Source organism: Cuculus canorus, chromosome 19, assembly GCF_017976375.1.
Source record: "Cuculus canorus isolate bCucCan1 chromosome 19, bCucCan1.pri, whole genome shotgun sequence".
In the NCBI taxonomy this organism is placed as follows: Eukaryota; Metazoa; Chordata; class Aves; order Cuculiformes; family Cuculidae; genus Cuculus; species Cuculus canorus.
In genome coordinates, this window is record NC_071419.1 from 3,414,230 (window position 1) to 3,434,860 (window position 20,631).

At 47.4% G+C, this 20,631-nt stretch overlaps 1 protein-coding gene across 2 annotated transcripts in view; it reads right to left on the reverse strand.

The window, feature by feature from the left end:
- Nucleotides 1–6,093: 6,093 nt before the first annotated feature.
- OLFM1 (olfactomedin 1) overlaps nucleotides 6,094–20,631 on the reverse strand; it is a 36,713-nt gene continuing 22,175 nt past the window's right edge. For both annotated transcript variants that reach the window (XM_009569510.2, XM_009569508.2), the window contains exons 4-6: nucleotides 18,338–18,557; nucleotides 11,404–11,510; nucleotides 6,094–7,845 (exon numbers count right to left, since the gene is read on the reverse strand). In XM_009569510.2, coding sequence (XP_009567805.1) covers nucleotides 7,171–7,845; nucleotides 11,404–11,510; nucleotides 18,338–18,557 — 1,002 coding nt within the window. In that variant the 3' untranslated portion in view covers nucleotides 6,094–7,170. The remainder of the gene's footprint in view (nucleotides 7,846–11,403; nucleotides 11,511–18,337; nucleotides 18,558–20,631) is intronic.

Genomic DNA, 20,631 nt, shown 5'->3' on the forward strand with positions numbered 1-20,631 from the left:
AAGGACCCACGTTGGTGCTGCAGGTGCTGATCTGCTTGTAGACGTCTTTCTTTTTACTAGCCGGCTGCTCCCAAAGTGCAAAACTGGGAGAGTATGAACAGAAGGGCATGAAAAAGTGATCCCGAAAGTGATGAGGTCTGTAAAAGCCAGATCAAAAAGCCAGAGGGATGGTGAGAAACAGCTCAGCCCTTTGTCTGTCGAGAGGGAGCTGATGCACTACAAAGCAGCCCCAAAATTCGGAGGACGCTGAGGGCAAAGAGGGAGGCAGCAGCCTATGCACAAACTCAGTAGCGCAGTGGTGGGAGACGGTCCTGAGCCCCTGTCTGGGTGTCAGCCACTCTTCTGGGATGCCGCTCTCTGTTTCACACCAAAGCTGTTTCTCAGAGTGCCTGTGACCTCCTCTTGGAGGACAGCAAATCCACGAAGTCGCCGGTGCCCAGAGTGGCCACGGCTGCCTGCGCAGAAAATTCCTTATGTAATCACTCTTTTGCTTTCCTCTTTTCATTCTTTTTTTTTTTTTTTTTTGGTTTTATTTGACAGATTTGCTTAAAAAACAGCGTGGGAATACAAATGACATGTTCAATACAGATCAGCTCGTGGCTTTACAACATCCCAAAGAACATAAGTACCGTATTATCACAAGTCCCCAGCACAGGCTGAGAACAAAAGCCCAGCGCACATCGCTTTGGCACGGTGCTGTTTGTCATGGCTTGCAGAGATCCGTCCCTACAGCTCTGCCGCACACCAAAGCCACTTCCCTCGGTCAGGTCCCCTCGGTGATGCGCGTCCTACAGTGATTATACAACAGGCTCTTAATGGCCATGAACTTATCCAGCCTGGCAGACCTGGGGACTGTTTTACAGGAGGAAGAAGCTGTTTGGGGTTAGTTAAATCTCTGTGGGCTGGTTCCTGTCCTGCTGCAGACAAGCTGCATCCCTCCTGCACGCTCGCTGGATGCGATGCGAAAACCCCATCCTTTCCAAATGCTTCGGGAACCATTTTTAAGAGGTTTTAAGCAAATCACTTAATCCCTCTTCAGGTCAGCAGAGCCATTGCTGCTCCCCTTGCTTCACATTGGCTCTGCAGAGCATAGGAAGATCTGCCCTGGGCTTGTCTGTCAGCCACCCACCTGCTCATATTTTGGCCACCACAGCAGATCAGGCCATGGATTCAGCTGAGGAACTCAGGAAAAGCTTGTGCACTCCATGCTTCATAGGAGAAACTCATTTTTCTTCTGTGTTCCTATCTGGTAGCTGCATTCCTCCAGCTAACAGCTTGTGCAATACAGTGAATATAATCCATGCCCATCTGGCTTTTATTTATTCATGATGGGCCTGATCCTGCAACGTGCTGTTGGGAGGACCTGAGCCTTGCTGCTCCATTTTCACCCCTGCAGGAACAGAGGGTTTCAGCAACTACCATCATTTACTAGGAACGCATCCAGGGTAGATTAACATAAAAAAAGGACACGTACATTTGTTTTCGCAGTGCTGTAAAAGTCGAGTTATTAGGAAATCAGGCTATAATTGCCTTCTTAATGATTCTTACTCTTCCTCACCCATTCAGAGAGAGTCATGTCTGTTGTCTTAGGTATAAAAAGAGCAGCTTCATTGACATGGTTTATGACTTTATTAAAACCAAGGATTTTACATTAATAACTATCAGCTCCTCAGCTATATTTCCCCAGTGAAGAAAATGCGTGGATTGGTGTAGGTCCAAGGCAATTTGTAAACACAAAGTATTAAAAGCCTCAACAATTCTGAAAAGTTTTAATTGGAAACTCAACAAATTGCTTTGCAGTGTCTTAATGCTTCAATATGGAGCTCTCAGATAATGAGGAGCTAATTAAGGGGCCAGGATTCATTTTTTTATGATAACTGTCTCCATATGGGCTCTGCATTCGGTGCTTGCAGAACTAATGAAGGTCAGAGAAGTAACAGCAAAGGAAGAAAGGAAAATTTTTAGCTCTCCGTGTTGTGATGATGCTAAGCAACAGTCAGTATTTCTGCCTGTGGTTTAGGGCAGGTGCTGAGCGAGCTTCATTTAATTCAACGGGACAGCCTGTGTAAGCGCTATCGCAGCTCCAAGCTGCATTTCACAGCCCTCCGCTGCTCCCGTGGGCTTTGCCACCGGTGGGGGAAGGACGAGCTTCAGTTCCGTATGTCAGCCCTGAAAGCCAAGTTCTTCCCTGCACGCAAAACCAGTTACACACTTTGCTAGACATGGCCTGGATAATGAGAGAAATATGACAGTGGGGAGGGGCACGGAGGCACAGAGCTGCATCTGTCCCCTACTGTGCCCAAAAGCTGTGCAAGCATCCTCTGGGATGGGCACCGGGCTGCAGGGATGGGGGTTGTCTCAGAGCAAAGGGCAGAAAAGGACCATGGCTTGGTGAACTGCAAGAAAGACAGCAAACCCCGTCAGGCACCTCATTCTTCCCAAGGCAGGCACGAACGAACTGGAGATCATTGGTTCGTATGACTCCTTCTCCCAAGTAACAAGTGATGAGATGAGGGGAAATGGCCTCAGGCTGCACCAGGGGAGGTTTAGATTGGATATTAGGAAAGATTTATTTACTGAAAGAGCAGCGAAGTGTTGCGTGAGGCTGCCCAGGGAAGTGGTGGTGTCTCCATCCCTGAAGGTGTTAAAAAACCATGTAGATGTGGCACATAGGGATACAGTTTAGTAGGCACGGTGACGTTGGCTGACAGTTGGACTCGATGATCTTAGAGGTCTTTGTCCAACCTTAACGATTCTGTGACTCAAAGGATGAAGGACAGCAGTGTCATGACATGCAGAATTAAAACTACCCAGTTACCTGCTCAGCTCCAGGGCTGGGACTCAGCGTGGCTGATGGGGCTGAGAGCAGAACCCAAACCCTCACAAATGTCTGGTGCGGTGCTTTTGAATTAATCCCTTGTAAAATATTAACAACACATAAATACACATACAAAAGTATGGTCAGATGTTTCTCTGAAGTAACTCACTGACTCCCATGACTAAATTTGGACCAGCCGAGCCTCGTGCACCAAATAATTAAGTCATACGCTATAGAAAGCAATCCTCTGGGACGTACTTATCTTTGAATGGCTCATCCACTTGAAAAGTAATACATACCATTAAGTGTATGACCATATGGCATCCATTTATAGAATATTGCACTACAGGCAAATAGGACAAAGGTACGCCCCTTAAAGCACTTTTCTCATCTCATTAACTTTGGGTACATGTTACAGCAAAGCTTCTCTGTCTTTGTTGTGTTCAAGGACATTTTCTGCTGTTGAGTCTTGTCTTAAATGAGTTGCACTAGGTAAATTAGAATCTAAATGTAGCTGTGCCCTAAAGCAAACAGCGTTATTTTGCCTTTCTGTAATTTAATTTATTTTTGCAGATCAATGTTTTGAAGTAAACGTGTTCTTTTGTCCTCAGATCTTGCCTAATGACAGAACTGCTATTGGGTATTTTGGCACATGGTAGTGTTTTGGCGTGGCAGCGTGCCTGGCTGGGGCACTGGGAGGTTCAAGTAGTGCCCTGCCATGTGCTCTCATCTACCTGAAGCATCTCCCAAAACTGGATAGATGAGCTGGGAATAATCTCTGTGAACACTTACGGAGGTCTTAGAGAAGAAGCATCTGGTGGTCATGGCTATTAGCACAGCCCCGTGGCATCCAGGTGGGTCAGGAACAGCGTATGCGAAGCCTGGCTGCTGGGACAATAATCTGCACTGAAAAGCAACGCAGTGCGTAGTAGAGCTGACAACAGCTGCGATCCAAAACCACGGTACCAAAATCACACCCATGCACTCGAGGAGAGGGTTCAGTTTGCTGCAGAAGCCCCGCTCCTGTTGTAGGCATCGGCGTCTGTCCTGTTGATTGCAATGGTCACTGGATCCACCTCTAAATCTCATAAAAACAGGGCACTCCCATTAACTAACTGAGTCTGCACTGAAGAAAATGCATTAATTACACAGAAATGATTGCAGATGCCTTACAGGTTTTTTGGCTTAACAGATTTTTCCTGTGTGTTTTAATGCTGTTGCTGATGCCACCGTGGGTCTCTAGTCCCCCTTTTTTTTGCTTCTTGCAGGGAAAAACATTGCTGTGTATTGAAGATCACAAACCAGGCAGTCCAGAGCCCTGGAAATACGATGTGTAGCAGAGAAAGCAGTCCTCAGAGAGCTGTCCCCATTCTGGATACAGCCAACATTTCAGTTAGAGGAGTAGTGCTGACACAGGGCAGTATCTCAAACCTCTGTAACCGGCTCAAACAGCTACATGCAGAGGATTGTTTGCTGCTTGTGGTTTAATCCAGCTCTGGGAAACCACATTACACTATTATCTTCTCCCACCCGCCCCCACTTTCCTCCTCCTGCAGAGCCCAGCAGGGACTTTTGGCTAAGGCTGAAAGGTTGAAATCCGTATGTGCAATTTGCAGCAGCCACCGATTGCTTATATTCAATTTCCTGACCTCAGTGATCTGTGCTCCTTCCAAGGGCCCCAACGCATCCGTCTGCGCAGTTTGAAGGCTGAAACTCACCAGCAAATATAGCTGTTCACGTACCACTTACCTGAAAAATTGTCATGCCTGGTCACTCGCTCCTTTGTTGGGAAAGGAGGCAACAATGGTCTGACAACACCCGGTGAGTCCTTCGCATCTTGCACAGCTACCAAGCTCTGCAGCTGCCCCTGAGATCCAGCTCAGCAGGCTCCTTGGGACCTGTGCCTTCACCTGGAGCTGGTTGTGGTGTGGAGATTGAATACTGCTCTGCTTGGTGTGGAGGAGACAGGTGGGACCTCACACCAAAGAGCGGCTGCAGAAGGGAGCAGCTGGTGCAGGGCTCCCAGTAACACCAGCCCTGCCACAGGGGGAGAGTGTGTGGTGAAAGGGCTTAAGGGGACAAGTGCAGGTTGAAAAGAACATGTTAGCATCCAGTGCCTGAAGCTTCAAAACATCAAGAGCTTTAGGAATAGTGGGCTGGAAAACTACCTCAGATCGTTTCAAGGTATGTGCTGCTGGATGGCAGCATCCTGCAACCCTGTGAGGCTCCTCCTTTGGCAAAATGAAGAGAAACGGTTGTGTGGAGTGCTCAGGCCCCAATGGTAACGGTTGCTTGTTGTAATCAGCCTTGCAGTGCTAGCTGCATTAAATAGAAGATTTTTTTACTAGCATAAGACTAGCAAATTCGGCATGAGAAGCACTCTAAGAAGCTGAGAAGGAAAACAATCCAATTGCACCCAGCAATCCAAGGCAGCGTGTCTCCAACTCTACTGAAGTGACAGATGACACAATTTCCTCCTGCTGTAGCACTGCTATCAAACGCTGTCACCCTCTGACCCCGCTCCGCTGTCAGCCCCGGGGTGGGGAAGAGGCTGAGCACAGCGCTGTGAGCTCCTGCTCACATCAGCAGCAACGCAGCCCCGCTGCAGCTGCCTTCGCTCCCCCTCGCAGCTGAGAGCAGCCGGAGGAGCAGCAGCAGGATTTTTGTCTCCTTGAAGCAATATCTGCTCCAAAAGCAAACGGGAAGGCGATCCTGCTGTGTGAGCCCTAGCAGAGCAGAGCTGAGCCGAACTCTCCATCCTCTCAGCCTCTGGTTCCTTACTGCTGGCTCCTCCAGCTCCCAGCTCAGCAACCCATCAGGTCATACTTGATTCAAGATGTAAGGCGAGGCAGGATGCTTGCTCAATGATTACCCCAAAAACCCACAATGGTTGCAGTCTGGAGCCCAAGTCTTATGAGGAACAGCCGAGGGAACTGGGGTTGTTTAGCCTGGAGAAGAGCAGGCTGAGAGGAGACCTCATCACTCTCTTCAACTCCCTGAAAGGAGGTTGTAGCGAGGTGGGTGCTGGTCTCTCCTCTCAAGTAACAAGGGATAGGACGAGAGGAAATGGCCTCAAGTTGCACCAGGGGAGGTTTAGGCTGGATATTAGGAAAGATGTGGCACCTGGGATATGGGCACAGTGGAGCTGGGCCAATGGTTGAGCCGCCTGAGCTTGGAGGTCTTTTCCAAACTTATCAATTCAATTAAATTTTTACCCCTCTCCTACACTTCGTCACTTGTACAGAGAAGAAAATAAACAAAGCGGGGAAGTCTCCTAATATTTTTATTGTTCCTTAGATAACTGTGGATAGTACAAAGTTTTCCTCTTAAAAAAAAATTAATTACCTTCACACTTCCATAAACACGGCTTCCCGTGGGAATCTGATGCCACAGAATTGCCACGGAAGCGAATGTCAACCACCATAATGCTATGTAGATAGTATAACAGTAAGAGAATATTCTTGTAATTATCAACATGAAATTGGTTATCTGTGTATAAGGGTGAACACTGATCTTTTTTTTTCTTTTGAGAAACAAAACCATCATTTATTAATCCAAACTACATCATTGCATTTACAACATTCATTGCATAAACTGGACATACAAAGTTTTGCCACCTCTGGTAAATAACAGACATACATTATACAATATATTTGCTGAATACATAAGTTCAAACAATATGGGTACAACAACTTGTTCATAATACATACTTAAACCATCGTGTTTAATAGTTACTAAGACACAGATCCATGAGCTACTTCGGGTCTCAGCACAGTTAATCTAAGTGACAAGAACACAGTTGAGAGACAGTAGCTGCAATGGAAGGCGAAGAAAACCAACCTGTGATAGGTCTTGTTCAGACAGCGAGAGCTCCTCACGGGTCAGCTTTGTCTGCTTTAGAAATACAAATCACACATCCATCACAGCTGACCGCGATGTCAGGAAAATGTCCATGCAACCCACACACAGAAGAGAGCGAGTCTCCCAGGGATAAACTTTCAACAGTCATTGCCTTACTTCTTTAGTATGTACTATAGGTTTGCTATCGGAACAGAAACAAAACAAAACCCCAAACGTAAGTGGTTCTTTTAAGTGCAGTTCCAGCTGCAAGTACATGGTTATTCGTGAGTCTATAACACAGGGCCAGACTTCTAGAAATGTAGAGGTAATGCTGATCTGTTCAGGTTTATGCTGTATAATCCTCCATGATGTTGGTCTTAATTTTGGCAGCTGTTTATATATTTACTTATTTAAAGAGTGTTTTGTTGATATGAGTGTTTTCTTTTATATTTGTTTCTCCCTTTTTTCCTTTTTTTTATTGTTTTCTAAATCAGTTTCTAAACAAGGATGAACTACAACTCATCAGACCTGATGACGTGGAAAAGGGTGACATTGTAAAGTATTTGATGCCCGTTGTTCCAGGCATAGAGGGCCCGATCCTTGGGGTTGTAGTCCAACATGGAAATGTGCGAGTACTTGTTTTGGAAGGGGATGTCGATGTACTCGTAGGTGGAGGCGTTGGTCTGGTAGGCGTAGTGCACCTTGGTGCCTCCCGAGTAGCCGTTGGTGACATAGAGCGTGCCGCAGATGATGAAGGCCTCCCCGGCGCTGCGTTTTGGGTAGCTGGTGTTCCAGGTCTGGAGGCTCTGCAGGGTGTTGGGGTCCAACTTGCTGATGACGATGTTGCCTGCATTCTGGTTAGTGGCATAGACAGCCCAGAGCCCATTCTCATCCACCATGAGGTCAATGTCCGAGTGGCCACCCCAGGCGTAGTGGTACATGTTGTTGTAGCCGGCATAATCCAGGCTGCGAGTCTTGAGAATGGTCTCTGTTTTCAAGTCAAACCTGATAATTATGTGGCTTTGGTATTTATTGAAATAGATAGAGCCATTGTAGACCACTTGACCGGTGCCCGACCATGGGTGAGGGAGGCGGTGAGAGGTAAAATTGTCAGTATTCATGAAATCTGCCATGGATTTATATTCACGGACGAAGCGGTTGTTGTGGTAGCTGTCCATGTACCAGACCTGGGCCAGCAACAGAAACACATGGGTTAGAAAACAGCAGAGACCTGGCTGGGCCCTTTGCACATTGTCCTAGAAAACAAGGTAGGAGTAAAATCCAGAGCAAGGAATCCAACCTGCTGGAAAATGATGCATTCAACACCTGCCCACCCATGCCCAGAACCAAGAAATCAACTGAATAGCAAAGCTTTCCTGGGCAGGTAACTTGATATCTCCCCATGATGGACACTATCCTTCCAAAGGGCAATTAACATCTTCTCTCTGGCTAAGCCCGGCATATCATGTTGATGCTGCTTTTGCTACCCCAAAACCCCATTGTGGTAGCACTTGGTAAACAATACCAGCTGCTCTGCTGAACTCCATTAACTTGGCATGCAGAAGTGATGGATGCAATCAGTCATTGTCAAGGAAATTCAGGCAAAGTTCACACCGATTTAAAAATCATACACTTCCGCATCAAAAACTGAAACAAAGGCTGCTAAAATATAAGGGATAAAGACATCAAAATCTTGCTCTCAGTAGGTAGGGGAGAGATTTTAGATCATCATTTAAGTGCTGGTTCACTAGGGACCCTGTCTAGACTCCTTAAAAGAAAAAAAGCTTTTGTCATATGAAACCAATTCCAAGGCAAACGACAAAGCTGTGCAGCTAATATCAAGAAGAAATATCCAGCCAGTGAGAGACATTCTGTATGCAGTTGCTGCCTAAAGATAAGATTTCTGCTTTCTGTAGAAATTGTTTAGGAAGGAGAACAGGTAAATTAAATAGCAAGAGGGAAGCTTTAAGGACGCAGATTTGGGTAATGTCATAGCGCAAACTTCTTTTGCGAACCCCTTGCAAACTCTGATGGTGTTGCATCTGCAATATGGGTGTCTCCAGGGTCCCTTAGAAGAGCAGACAAACAGTTACACAATTTACACAAGGTGTGTGCATGTAAACTGCTTTAGGCTGCTGCATTTGAAAGTCTAAGTGGGGTCTGCAAAACCTTTGTAGGTTTTGGAATGGAGCTCAGTGCTCCACTCCACAGTTACCTCCTTGGAAACACCACAGCAGTGGGAAATGAACACGTGGCGAATGGCTCTGACCTTCACATCTTCACTATGCACCTGAGGATGGCTGCAAAAGCCCTAGGGAAAAACCACACATGCCCCTGAGCCCATGGCAGAGAAGTGCCTGCAGCCTGGGAGAGCTTCTGCTGTCAGACGTGGCACTGGAGAGCATTCCTCGCTTAATGAAATGCCCGCGTTCAACTAAACTAGCTTGGGAAATTACAAAAAAAACACCCTGAAAACTGATCGTCTCTCTGCTTCTCCCATTTCATCACTTGGTATTAAAAAAATTACGCATGCCCATGCATTGTGCTCAGTTTTTAGAGGGACAAAGAGAAGCACAAAAGAACAGAATCGTGTGTCATCACACTGGAGCTGCAAGGTGGCAAGACCCAACAGCATTTCATGCTTTGGAGAAGCAGAGATTGATGGATAGCAATGTCTCACTGCACTGGCTGGCTTTGAGCAACCTTCTCCTGCCAATACTCATCAATCCTGGTGCTCGGCATCCGCCCACTGCCTCGCTGCTCCTGGGAGCCTCGCAATTTTCCCCAGTTGTGTTCAATGATTTCATGACATAAAAAATGACCATGTGAACCACCAAGCACCTCCCGCGGGGTTTGGCGACATAAGATGCACATGATAAACTGCCCATCTCTCTGGATCGACAGCTTTCCCCTCTGCCAGTTGCCAATGAGGTTCACTTCATTGGGTGTTTCTAATAAAATTCCCTGTAAATTTATATATTATATACACATATAGGCTTGGAAAGCTTGAGCTACAGTCCAGAGGAAACTGCTAATCTACTCTCACAACAAAAATACATGGGGTGGGTAAAAAAAATATATTAAACAATACTGGCTTGAGACAAAAGTCTCTGAGGACATGGGAAGATGTTTAACATCTGATCAATCGGCTTCAGCTGTAACAGGCCTTGCTCTCCCTTCACAGATCATAGACTATCCTGAGTTGGAAGGGACCCACAAGGATCAGAGTCCAACTCCTGTCCCTGCACAGGACAACCCCAACATTCACACTGTGTTTGAGGGCATTGTCCAAATGCTTCTGGAATACTGCCAGGCTTGGCACCATGACTGCTTCCCTGCGGAGCTGTTCCAGGGACCCACCACCCTTTGGGTGAAGAACCTTTTCCTAATGTCCATCCTAACCCTCCCCTGGCATCTTCCTGCCATTCCCTTGGGTTCCATCATCGGTCACCAGAGAGAAGAGCTCAGGGCCTACTCCTCCTCCTCCCTTTGTGAGAAAGCTGTAGACTGCGATGAGGCCTCCCCTCAATCTCCTCTTCTCCAGGCTGAACAGATTAAGTGACTTTGGCCTCTCCTCACATGGCTTCACCTCTAAACCCTTCACCAACTTTGTGGCCTCCTCTGGACGCTCTGCAGATTTATACGTGATGTATAAATCACGTTGGTGCTGAGGGATGCAGCAAACAGCCTGAAGGGGACAAGTCTGTTGCCTCTCTCCAGCAAAACAAGATGGGATGTGGGTAAAGCTTTCCCACCCCACTTCATAATTATGATTTTATTTGCAATACAGAAGAAATTTTGTTCAATAACTGTAAAATATGGACGTGTTGTATTGAGGAACCAGTGCCAACCAGGTGGCTGTTGAAGGGAAAGAGCTCAATTTGTTGCTGCACATCCATGGGCAAACAGAGCAACCCCCAAGGTTGGATTTTCCAGAGTTTCTCTTAGCTACAGAAAGGTGATCACAGGCCAGAGCTCTCAAAATAGCTGCCCTGATATAGCCCTTGCTAGTGCCTTCATCCTTTGATGGAGGCTGCTGCATGCAGGAGGGAATTACCACGCAGCCAAGCTCTGTGGTTTTTGTTTTGTTTGCTGCCTGCAAATCCCCAGCAAACACTGGAGATATTTCCCATTCCATCAGTCATGGGAAGCCTGGATTGATTTTCAGCCAGTTATTGGCCTCCTACCTCCCTGGGATCAAAATTGAATGGTCTGACTAGAAAACAAAAAAAAAGAAAAAAAAAAGACCAAACCAAAGCAAAACAAACCTCTCCCACTGCAGTCGGTTAATTCCTCACAACAATGGAGGCGGAGGACAAATGGAGTCAGACGACATTATCGGAGGCACTGGCAGCAGGAGAGCAGCAGCGACCGAGACTGCAGGTCCCTCTGCTCGGCCCCAGCTCCCTCCTGGATGCCAAACCCAGGCAAGAAACCAAATATTTGGGTTTTGCTCATGTGGGAGAGGCGGACCTCATGGTGACACTTCTGAGACCACACACGCTCATCACTGCAGTGAGTTTCGCCTGCCCTGAGAAGGAAGCACTCTGCGCCCCCTCCACCCTCCCTCCCTCCCTGTGAGACCCTCAGCGAAGCCAGCAGAGCCCTGTGAGATGAATTAGGACCTTCCACTGGTTTCACAGGGCACAAACTGGGCTTCAGTACTTGGCTGTAATGAGTTTTCAATGACCTCAGCCATGCAGGGGGAGGTGGGAACAACAGGGATGAAGCTGTCACGGTCTTACCTTGTTCTCTCCCTCGGGAGCGAGAGGGTCCGTCATCCACGATCCAAACCTGGACCCCGAGGTTTTAATTGTGATTGGGTCACTTATTCCCGTTAGCTTGCCACAAGCTGAAAAAGAGTGCAAGGCTGGTGAGCACCACGTCAGGGCACCACCACAGCTCATTTGGTGGTGGGTCTTTGCCAGCCCCGAAGCCCCGGTGAGGGGCACCAGTACTGGATACCATCTACATTGTTCTGCCCACTGCTCTCCCCTGTTAGCAGGCAGCTCTGCTTTTATTTAACTAGAGTTAATTAGGCTGAGAACAACTGTTGGATGCTTTTGTTTGTTTCATGCCTCTTAATAACAATCGCCCTTATCACACTGCCCCCCAAAAAAAACAAGCTTTCCTGATCCAGCTGTGCTGCTAATGTCACAGAATAGAAAATGAGAGGAGTTAGCCAGGGTCGATCAGCCAGGTGGAGAAATTAGCTGAATAGCTCTGCTCATTTCTGCTATAATAGAGTAGGTGCAGCAAAGATAAAAAGACAGACGTGTCTATTCCAGCCCTGCTGGAAACACGCATTTGTTATAGGTTATGCAAAGGAGCTAAAAAAAATTCTAGACAAGGTGGGAAATTATATGCAATACAAATCTCTTCCTTGCAAAGACCATTTACCAGCTTCTACCAGCCACCTTCTCTGTTCCCTATCATCCCCGCACGCCTAGGAGACACTAATGAATTCACCAGAATCCTCTCGTATCCTCTGGCAGACTGAGCTTCGCCAGCTCTGGGAGAGGAACCCAAACACAGCAGGATGGAAGGCAGGAGGTGGGGTGTCCCAAGGGCTCCTCGGGAGCTGCCATGGGAATCCTGCCCAGACACAGCATCACAAGAGCGATGTGCACCGTGCACACCTGCTACGAGCCAGGTTTCGAAGCATATTTAGGTGTTCCACGCTGTTGCTTCAATGCCATTGAATTCAGCGGGCACATCTGCACATTTGTAAGCCCAACCAAGTACCTGGCTGTGATTTTAAGCCCTAAACACAGAGTAAAGCAGTGGCAACTCTCCCTCCGACTCACTGCACTGGCAGATTGTTTCCTTTCCATGGTTCCATTCCCCGACACCGAACCCAGCATCCCTCAGGGGATGCCCGTGAATAGACACCTGCAACGCTACAGCCTCAGCATTGAAGGTGCAGTCACACGCTCAGTTCCTATTCCCAGCGACATCCCCGTGTTTCAGCAAAGCTGCCATCCTGCTCTCCTACAACAGCAGCATTTCAGCATATGTGCGCTGAGGAACGGAGATGTGTGGGAGGGACCGGGGGCTGGTGTTGGATGGTCTGTCGCTACAGGAGCACTCATTTAAAACCCGGACACATTCCGAGCTGAGCCTGTTCTGCAGCAGCATCTCCTGAGCAACACAAGCCAAGGGCTGTGGCACCAAGGGGAACGCAGCCTGATGCTCAGAAGGTGTTTCCCGACTTCTCTTGTTTGACGTGGAAGCCTCTGGCAGGCTGGGGAAGGGGAAGGTGGCGGTGCTAGGATGGAGTGGCTGCTCTGGGTGCTGGGTTTGCAGGCTGAGCTGCAGCTGCACTGTGGTAGAGATGGTCTTGCTGCTCAGCAGGGATACCCAGGGCTGGGGCTGCCGGTGGGAACCCCTGGAGGTGCTGCTGAAACACTTGTGGAGCTCTGCCAGCTCAGGACAAGGCCCTTCTGCTCAAAATTATCAAGGAGAATCACAGAGTAGTTGGGGTTAGAAGGGACCATTTAAACATCTTCTAGTCCAATCCCCCTGCAATGAACAGAGACATCTTCAACTTGATCAGGTTGTTCAAAGCCCTGTACAACCTGACCTTGAATGTTTCCGCTATGTACACTCTGCAATAGCTCTTTGGTGCCTCTCTCCTTAGCCTGTTCTCATCTGCCCCTTCGTATTCCTGATCATGGCCATGGGACACATCCACCTACCTCAGCTCTAAGCTGCAGGCAAAGGGGTCATCTTAGCCTGGGGCATAAAAGAGATGAAGATATTCTTGCTATGCAGCAGCATGACATGGCCAAGGGGACTATCAGCCTTCCCACAGCCTTTAGACACCAGACAATAAAGAGAGATCCCACCAAAAAGCAGAGAGCTTTCCTGACCCCATTGAGACACGATGTATGGGAATTTGTCCTCCTTTTTGATGCCCTCAAAACCTCTCAGGTCAGGAGGAGAACAAGTTATTGACAAAGGGATGCAACAGGCTAAAATAATAGTGTCTTGCAAATCCCCCTTGCAGAGGGCCAGCCTTCCTCTAATCACAGATCTGCTCAATGCTGCCTTTCCATTATCACCGCCCTACATTGCTGTCACTTTATCTCTTTCCTTCCATTTCCCTGGAGAGAAAGGTTGTATAAAAGCTCATTGATTAAAAAAAAAAAGCGGGGGGGAGGGGGTTAAAAAAAAAAAACAGCAGCAGCAGCTGATAAGGGAAAACCAGTGTTGTTTGCAAGCAGCGAAGCTGCATCTCATACATGTTTAGCTGGAGGCACACTCCAAACCTTTTCAGCAATGCAAGAGAGTTGCTATTCCACAGGGCAAGGTGTTTTCTTTCTTGGTGTAAATAAATCAGATACTAGAGGGAAGATTTAAAATGCATCCTGGAGCTAAATGCTCCAGGGCCCTAATTAGCTTGGTCCCTGCTGCTCTGATGGGCTTCCCACCCGGGGAAAGACCACTAGGACCTCTGGGATCCTCATTCACCCATCTGTTCCTGCTGAGATGCACACCACATTCCTAACCCCAACAGTTTTTTTTTCTCCCTATCACTAAAAGTAGGAAGACTATGAGGGGCAGAGGGGACTCCGTCTTCTACCGATTCTCTTGGACATGTCAAAGTTTGTATCACAGCAGCAGCTCAAAAGACAGGATCCTTGTGTCTCTCTACGCTCCAGCATGAAGCAGCAGCACCTTCCAGTCTCAGCAACGCTTTCCTTTTGCGGCTATCCTGCTCTCCCATTGGAATGGCAGGAGCATGGGATGGTACAGGCATTTCAAGTCACTCAGGGAAGAATGTATGACAAGAGCTCATCCATGAGCCCATGAAACGGAGGGAAACTTGTGAACATCTGTGAACACCAGCCTTCAGGGCATGCCTAGAGGACTTGTTTTCCCTTCAGCTTCCCTAGCATTATTTGGGTCCCTTGACCGGTGACCTGTAGGGGAAATTGTGTGTCCCTGTTCCTGGAAAACAGCACAAATCAGCCTCTTCCCGAGCGACCCTCCAGGCTAACCCAGACACCCAACTTGTCTTCTTGCAGCTCAGCAGAGCAGCACCAAAACACCACCTCCATTCACACATCCCCGTCCTCCAGCCGCATGAGGAATTTTCCAGGAGGAGAAGACACGCTTTCCTCCAGCCGGTTATGAGCAATACCATCCTCCCAGGATCCTAACACCCCTGCTCCATATTTCTCCTAAGAACCAGCCCACAAGCGACGTTTAGCTGCTCAGCAGCAATTTATCCGCCAACACAGCCGCCACGCTGCCACCAGCACCATCTCCTTCTGGACTCGGTGGTTGTGCTTGGATGGCTGCTGCTACAGCTGACAGCCTTTGCTGCTGGGTCTGATCCCCCCGGATGCTGATCCCAGGCTGGGCTGCAGCAGTTGTGTCGTGTCCTGCCCTCACTTCTGCTCCCAGCTGGGAGCCCCTCACCCCAAAACCATCTGGGACAGGCTGGTAGGGCTCTGCCCCCATCTCTGCACGAGAGTTGTGGGCTGAGATATTCTGCAAGACATGGGGAAAGCTCATGCTATCAGGCACACGTGAGCCTGAGGAGCGCAGCTGAGCTGAATCCCCTTGAATCAAGGAATAACAACCTCCCCATTCCTCCAAGGCTCCTCTTTGGAACATTAATGGAAACATTAAAATCCCTGTATAAATAGTGATCTTTAAGAGTGTAAACAGAAAAACCAGATTGAACGTGCCGTTATTGATTTTTCTTTTCCCTTCACACACATGCCAGGGTCAGGAAGTGTTTTCACCATTGATCCATCAATAATGCTTAGGAAACCCAAAATGCAAACTAGGACCTTGTCTAAGGAAAACGCTGCTATGCTGTCGAGCATCAGTTCTTCCTGGAGGACAGGGAAGCAAACTGGATGGGGACGTGGCACATCTCCTCCCCTTCCCTTGTCCCATGCTTAGTGCAGCAGCTCCCTGACCCTGTTCTGGCCGCTCTGATCCATATCCTGAGCTCTAGCGGGTGAGTAGCGTTGCTAGCCCACGCAGAAGCAAATCTAAGCTAAAACCTGCTACTTGAAATCAGTGAATCCCTCTGAGCAGATAATTTGCAGCAAAGACCAATCCTCAGCAAACAGGGCCTCATCATGTGGCAGCAAAGTGTCTGTAAGGTTGTTATTCCAATTTAACTCAATTAACTACCATTTTCACTGGTTTACACTCCAAAGTGATAAACAACATTGGAAATTCAATCCATGCTGTTTGCTGTTAAGCGACTAAATAAATCACCCTCCTGGGTGAGCAGCAAACCCGCACAGACAAACCCTTGTGAGACTCAGTGTCCATTCCCGCAAGAACCTAGGGATGCTGCAAAGCCCCGAGGCAGAAAAGCTGCCCTGACTCCACTGTTTCTCCACTGAGAGCAAGAGGAAAAAGAAGGATCACAGCCAAAAAAAAACCCCAAATAGAGCCTCAAAAAGATATCAAAGAAACCTCCCAAAGTTTCTAGAAAGGTTGCCTGCAAGAGCTCGCCATCCTGGTTGCCTCAGCCAGTCTTACCTGGGCTGCTGCCTTGGTTGGATGTCCCAGCTGGAGGACCTGAGCGTGAGTGGGATGTAATGAGCCAGAATATGGCCCACAGCAGCAGGGCCTGACAGTCTAAGAGCAAACTCTAGGGGTTTTTTGAGCCTGGAAAGGTTTAGGAGCTACTTCTTAAAGCCTGCCCAGGGTCTGCAGGAGGATCACCACAGCTTCCCTGGCTCTGCTGGAGCCAGCGTCGGCTGGGCAGCTCCACCAAGGCCAGACAGAGAAGGGCTGTGGGATCCAGGGTGGTTTTGTTATCCCTGGGAAAGTACTTCTAACAGCCCAGATTCTAGTCCTGCTGCCGTTCCCTCTCCCCACAGCTCATCTTCGAGAGATGGGCTGAAGGTTATGGATGCAGTAAGTGGATCCCTTCTTGGGCACCATCTCCTCTCATCCCACGCAGCTCTGCCTTCAACAAGCCAGCAAAGAGAAAAGCTGTTTGCAGGGCAGAGCTACGCTGTGCTGCCAGCGTGGGGCTGCCAGGGGGCTCTGCTACGTGATCTTGGTCAATCCAACTCTCTTGTGCCTGTTCCCCATCCTTTCTTATCTCTCTCTCTCACTGCAGGAATGCCACTCCTGACATGTCTGTACGGTCCCCACATGATAAAGCCTCGGGGATTAGATATTGCTAACACAGAAAGCACCAAGTCATTATAACCTTGCTATTTTTTGTCCACATTAAGCTTTCAGGGTGAAATTCAAGTGAGTGAAGACAGGTTTAGGACCTCCCTGCAACTCCCTAACCCTGCTGCCTTCCCTATGGCAGGGTGAGGACCAAACCTGGGCACATCAGCTCTCGATAAGAAATGAGGAATCAGGTTCTGCCCTCTCACTCAGCAAGGGGATTATAGCCCCTGCCCGAGCACCTCCCCGGAGGTATCTCAGACCATGACTTGCTGCATGCTTGTAGTTCATGCTCATGACCATCCGAGTTTATGTGGAAATTTGCTTTCCACTCCAAGATTTCAAGTGAGACGTAACTTATACAGGACATATGAGGTAACAGAGGACAGGATGGAAATGTAGGGGGAAATACAGGGGAGGCAGCTGCTCACACAAGCGTGGAGGCGTCTAGAAACAAGCAAAACCAATCCGACCAGGAGAGACAAGAGAGAAACAAAGCATTACCTTGCCAAGGATATATTGCTCAGAAGAGATCTGATCTTCCATGAAGTTACCTGAGAGTATAATTTCATATGTGCTACCAAAATAGACTGCAGAGCAGTTAATGTGTTTAGATTATCTAAATTGCTTAACAAGAAAGTCAATAATGTAAGTAGAAATTAAATCAAGTCAGTGCTAGGCCAACAAACTGTGGGGAGATTTCTGGCAGCTGCGGAAGGCAGTGCCCTTCTTTCCCCCTTCTCCACCCTCTGTTTGGGGTCAGATGCTGGGTTTAGCTACAGCTGCGTCTCCCCACAACAGGCTTCAGTCAATTAATACTCTCTGGATGAGATTACAGATGAATCTCTCGGGTTTTGGCATTGCTGGTTACTTGGCCTGATGGAAGGGTCTCTGCTCCCTCAGAGGATGGGAGAGATGGGGAGGATTTATACCCTGTACAGTGGCATAGTCCGGACCAAACCGCAAAACCCACACCAGCTCCGTCATGCTCTTCTCAACAGGGATTTGCAAGATGCAAAAGGAAAGGAAAAAGGGAAAACCGAGACACAGCCTGCGCACACACCCACACACGCTACTTAAAGTGGTGCGCGGAGACCTTTGCTGATGTGCCAGGTCCAGTTAGCAAACAGATCGGACATGGATGCACAAGCAAAAGGGGTGCATGTGTTTGCTTTGCATAAGTGTTATTTGCCATAGGCCCCGCATTTCCCGCATTTCAGCCGTCTACTTATGCAAACACTGCAAAAAGTCACATGCCCAGTCAAGGGCCTGATCCTGAAGCGCTTACGCCATGAGCAACATTGGTTCATGCAAGTAATCCTCAGCAGGACTACTCCCAAGATCAATGTCACTTATAGCATAAATGTTTACAGGATCAGACCTGGCTGTGCGAGCTCATCCCTTACAGCCAGGCAAGGCACGAGGAGATGTCCAGTCTAGCATCTCTGCCTCCAGGCGGGATGTGCGGGTTAACATCGATGGTGTTTAGCCAGTGCCACCATGTCGTTCTGAGCCTACCTAATTTTTGCATGCATGCACGAAGCCTTTCTTCAAGATTTGACACTCTGTTCTGAAGCTCTTCGTAGTCATAGGCGCCAATCTCTTCCTGGAGTTCGTTTAGAACTGACGTCAGATTCTGGACCTCCTCTTTAAACTGCAATACCAATTTGGCATCGGCTTTGTACTCTTCCAACACTGGTATCAAAGGCCTAAGTTCCTCCATTTTCGCTTTTATTGCCTGCAAGGTTAAAATAAGCTTGGTTCAGTGCTATGCGTGCAAAAATCTGCAACACTCTGCCTTGACCTGGCCGCTTCCTACGTGAGTGCAATGTCCACATCCCACAATTATTAGCATTAAAATTATTTTAATTATTATTTTGGTCCAAATGATGTATTGGAAAGAACATATTAAACAGGCTGCAGAACACCAAAATATTTGGGAAAGGCCTTTATTTGTCATTTTTCGAATGCAACATCTTAGGGTTACATGCTTCAGATCACATACACAAAGAGTTCTTTTTTTTTTTCTTTTTTCTTTCCAAAAAATAAAATAAAATAATATATATATATATGCATTGACAAGGGTTTCAAACTATTCATGAAATGCATCTACAATTGCATGCAAAGGAAGATCTCAGTTGTGTGGTTCAAGGTTCCTTAGTGAGATATGGTGCTAATTTGGAAAATAATAATAAAAAAAATAAATAAAGGCATGGTGCAAAATGCTCTGTGGCCCTCTTTTCATGGTTACATGGGAGTGAACTGCTTCTTCAGTCACTGCAGCATTGAAAAAACTTGCTTTTAAGTTAGCCCTGTAAGCAAGAAAATGAAATACTGTTGAGGATCTAGCTCACTAACCTGCCTTAGATAGAAAAATAGCCATTCATAGACAAATACTTGTACGGAACTACAGAGCAAAAAAAAAACCCCAACAAGAGCTCCAAACCACTCACATTTTAATGCTGGCATTAGCAGAAACAAAATGCTGTGGCTGTTATTTAAAATGGTGCTTTGGCAGCAAATTAGACAAAAATTCCTTCCTGTTTTTAGGCATGCTCTAACGAACATAAAAATCAAAGCCATTATCAAATTTATCTTGCAGAAACGAAGACTTTTTGTTGTTGTTGTCTTCAATTAAATGAAGCCTCGTTTAAAGGCACGCTAGGCAGCATTTTGTTGAAGGTGCTTTGCTCCAGCAGCTAATGAGTAGACATAAATATGCATGCACCTACCCGTTAATGAAGCATGTGAGTATACATGGTATACCTGGTGCTGCTCAAACTATCCCCCAGCAGCCAAGTCCCCAGCGCTCAGGGCTGTGACATCTGGCCGCCTTGGGGGCGAAAGGGAGCAGAAATTGATTCTCAGCCTCATTTCTCTCCTCCCCATCCCCTCCTATTTAAGTCAAGAGGCTTTCCCTCCTGTGTTTTCCACGTGGGGAATATCTTTATTTCGTTATTTACTCGCACTTTCTGGTTCAAGCTCCCTGGCAGGCAATGGAGAGGATTTGACTCATCAGAATGGAGCAGGGGGAGAGGGAAAAAAAAACCCAAATAAGCTCATCTTAAATCAAAAAGATGGTCCTTACATGCAGATTGTGGGTCTAAATTTAGAGTCCTGAGGTAACTGGAGATAAGGAGTGGAGGAGGTGGAGCTGGTGAAAAGTTTTAAGAACTTTCTTCCCCGCTTTTTCTGATGGAATCATGGTATTTCAGTATTCAACACAGTAACTAAAACCTCTCTGCTTTAAACCACCAGCCAGCTGGGCAGCTCCCTGAAAGCGAGGATGGGAATCAGCTGCGTGGCTGATCAGAAATGTTCCCAAATCTCACTAGAAATGTTATCAATTTGTCTTTTGTATCTATTAACCCCAAGCATTAACACGATTTAACATTCCAAATAGCGCTGGCAGCTGCTTTTGGGCAATTTCATTTGTTCTCAATCAAGTTCTTGAAAGTTCGACCATTGCTTACAATGACAGCTTCATTTAAAAGGCTGATATCATTACTTCCCGTTTCTACGATGCTAGGACAAAATGCGTATAATCCATCAGAAGGTGTTGGCTCTACTGCCAACACCATTACTTCAAAACTGGACATTTGCACATCCTGGAGATGTGGTTTGCCAGCCTGAGAATGGCTGCAATAGTCATACTTTTCATAGAATCATAAGAATGGTTTGGGTTGGAAGGGACCTCAAAGCCCATCCAATTCCAAACCCCTGCCACGGACAGGGACACCTCCCATTGGATCAGGGGCTCCAAACCCCATCCAACCTGGCCTGGAACATCTCCAGGGATGGGGCAGCCACCA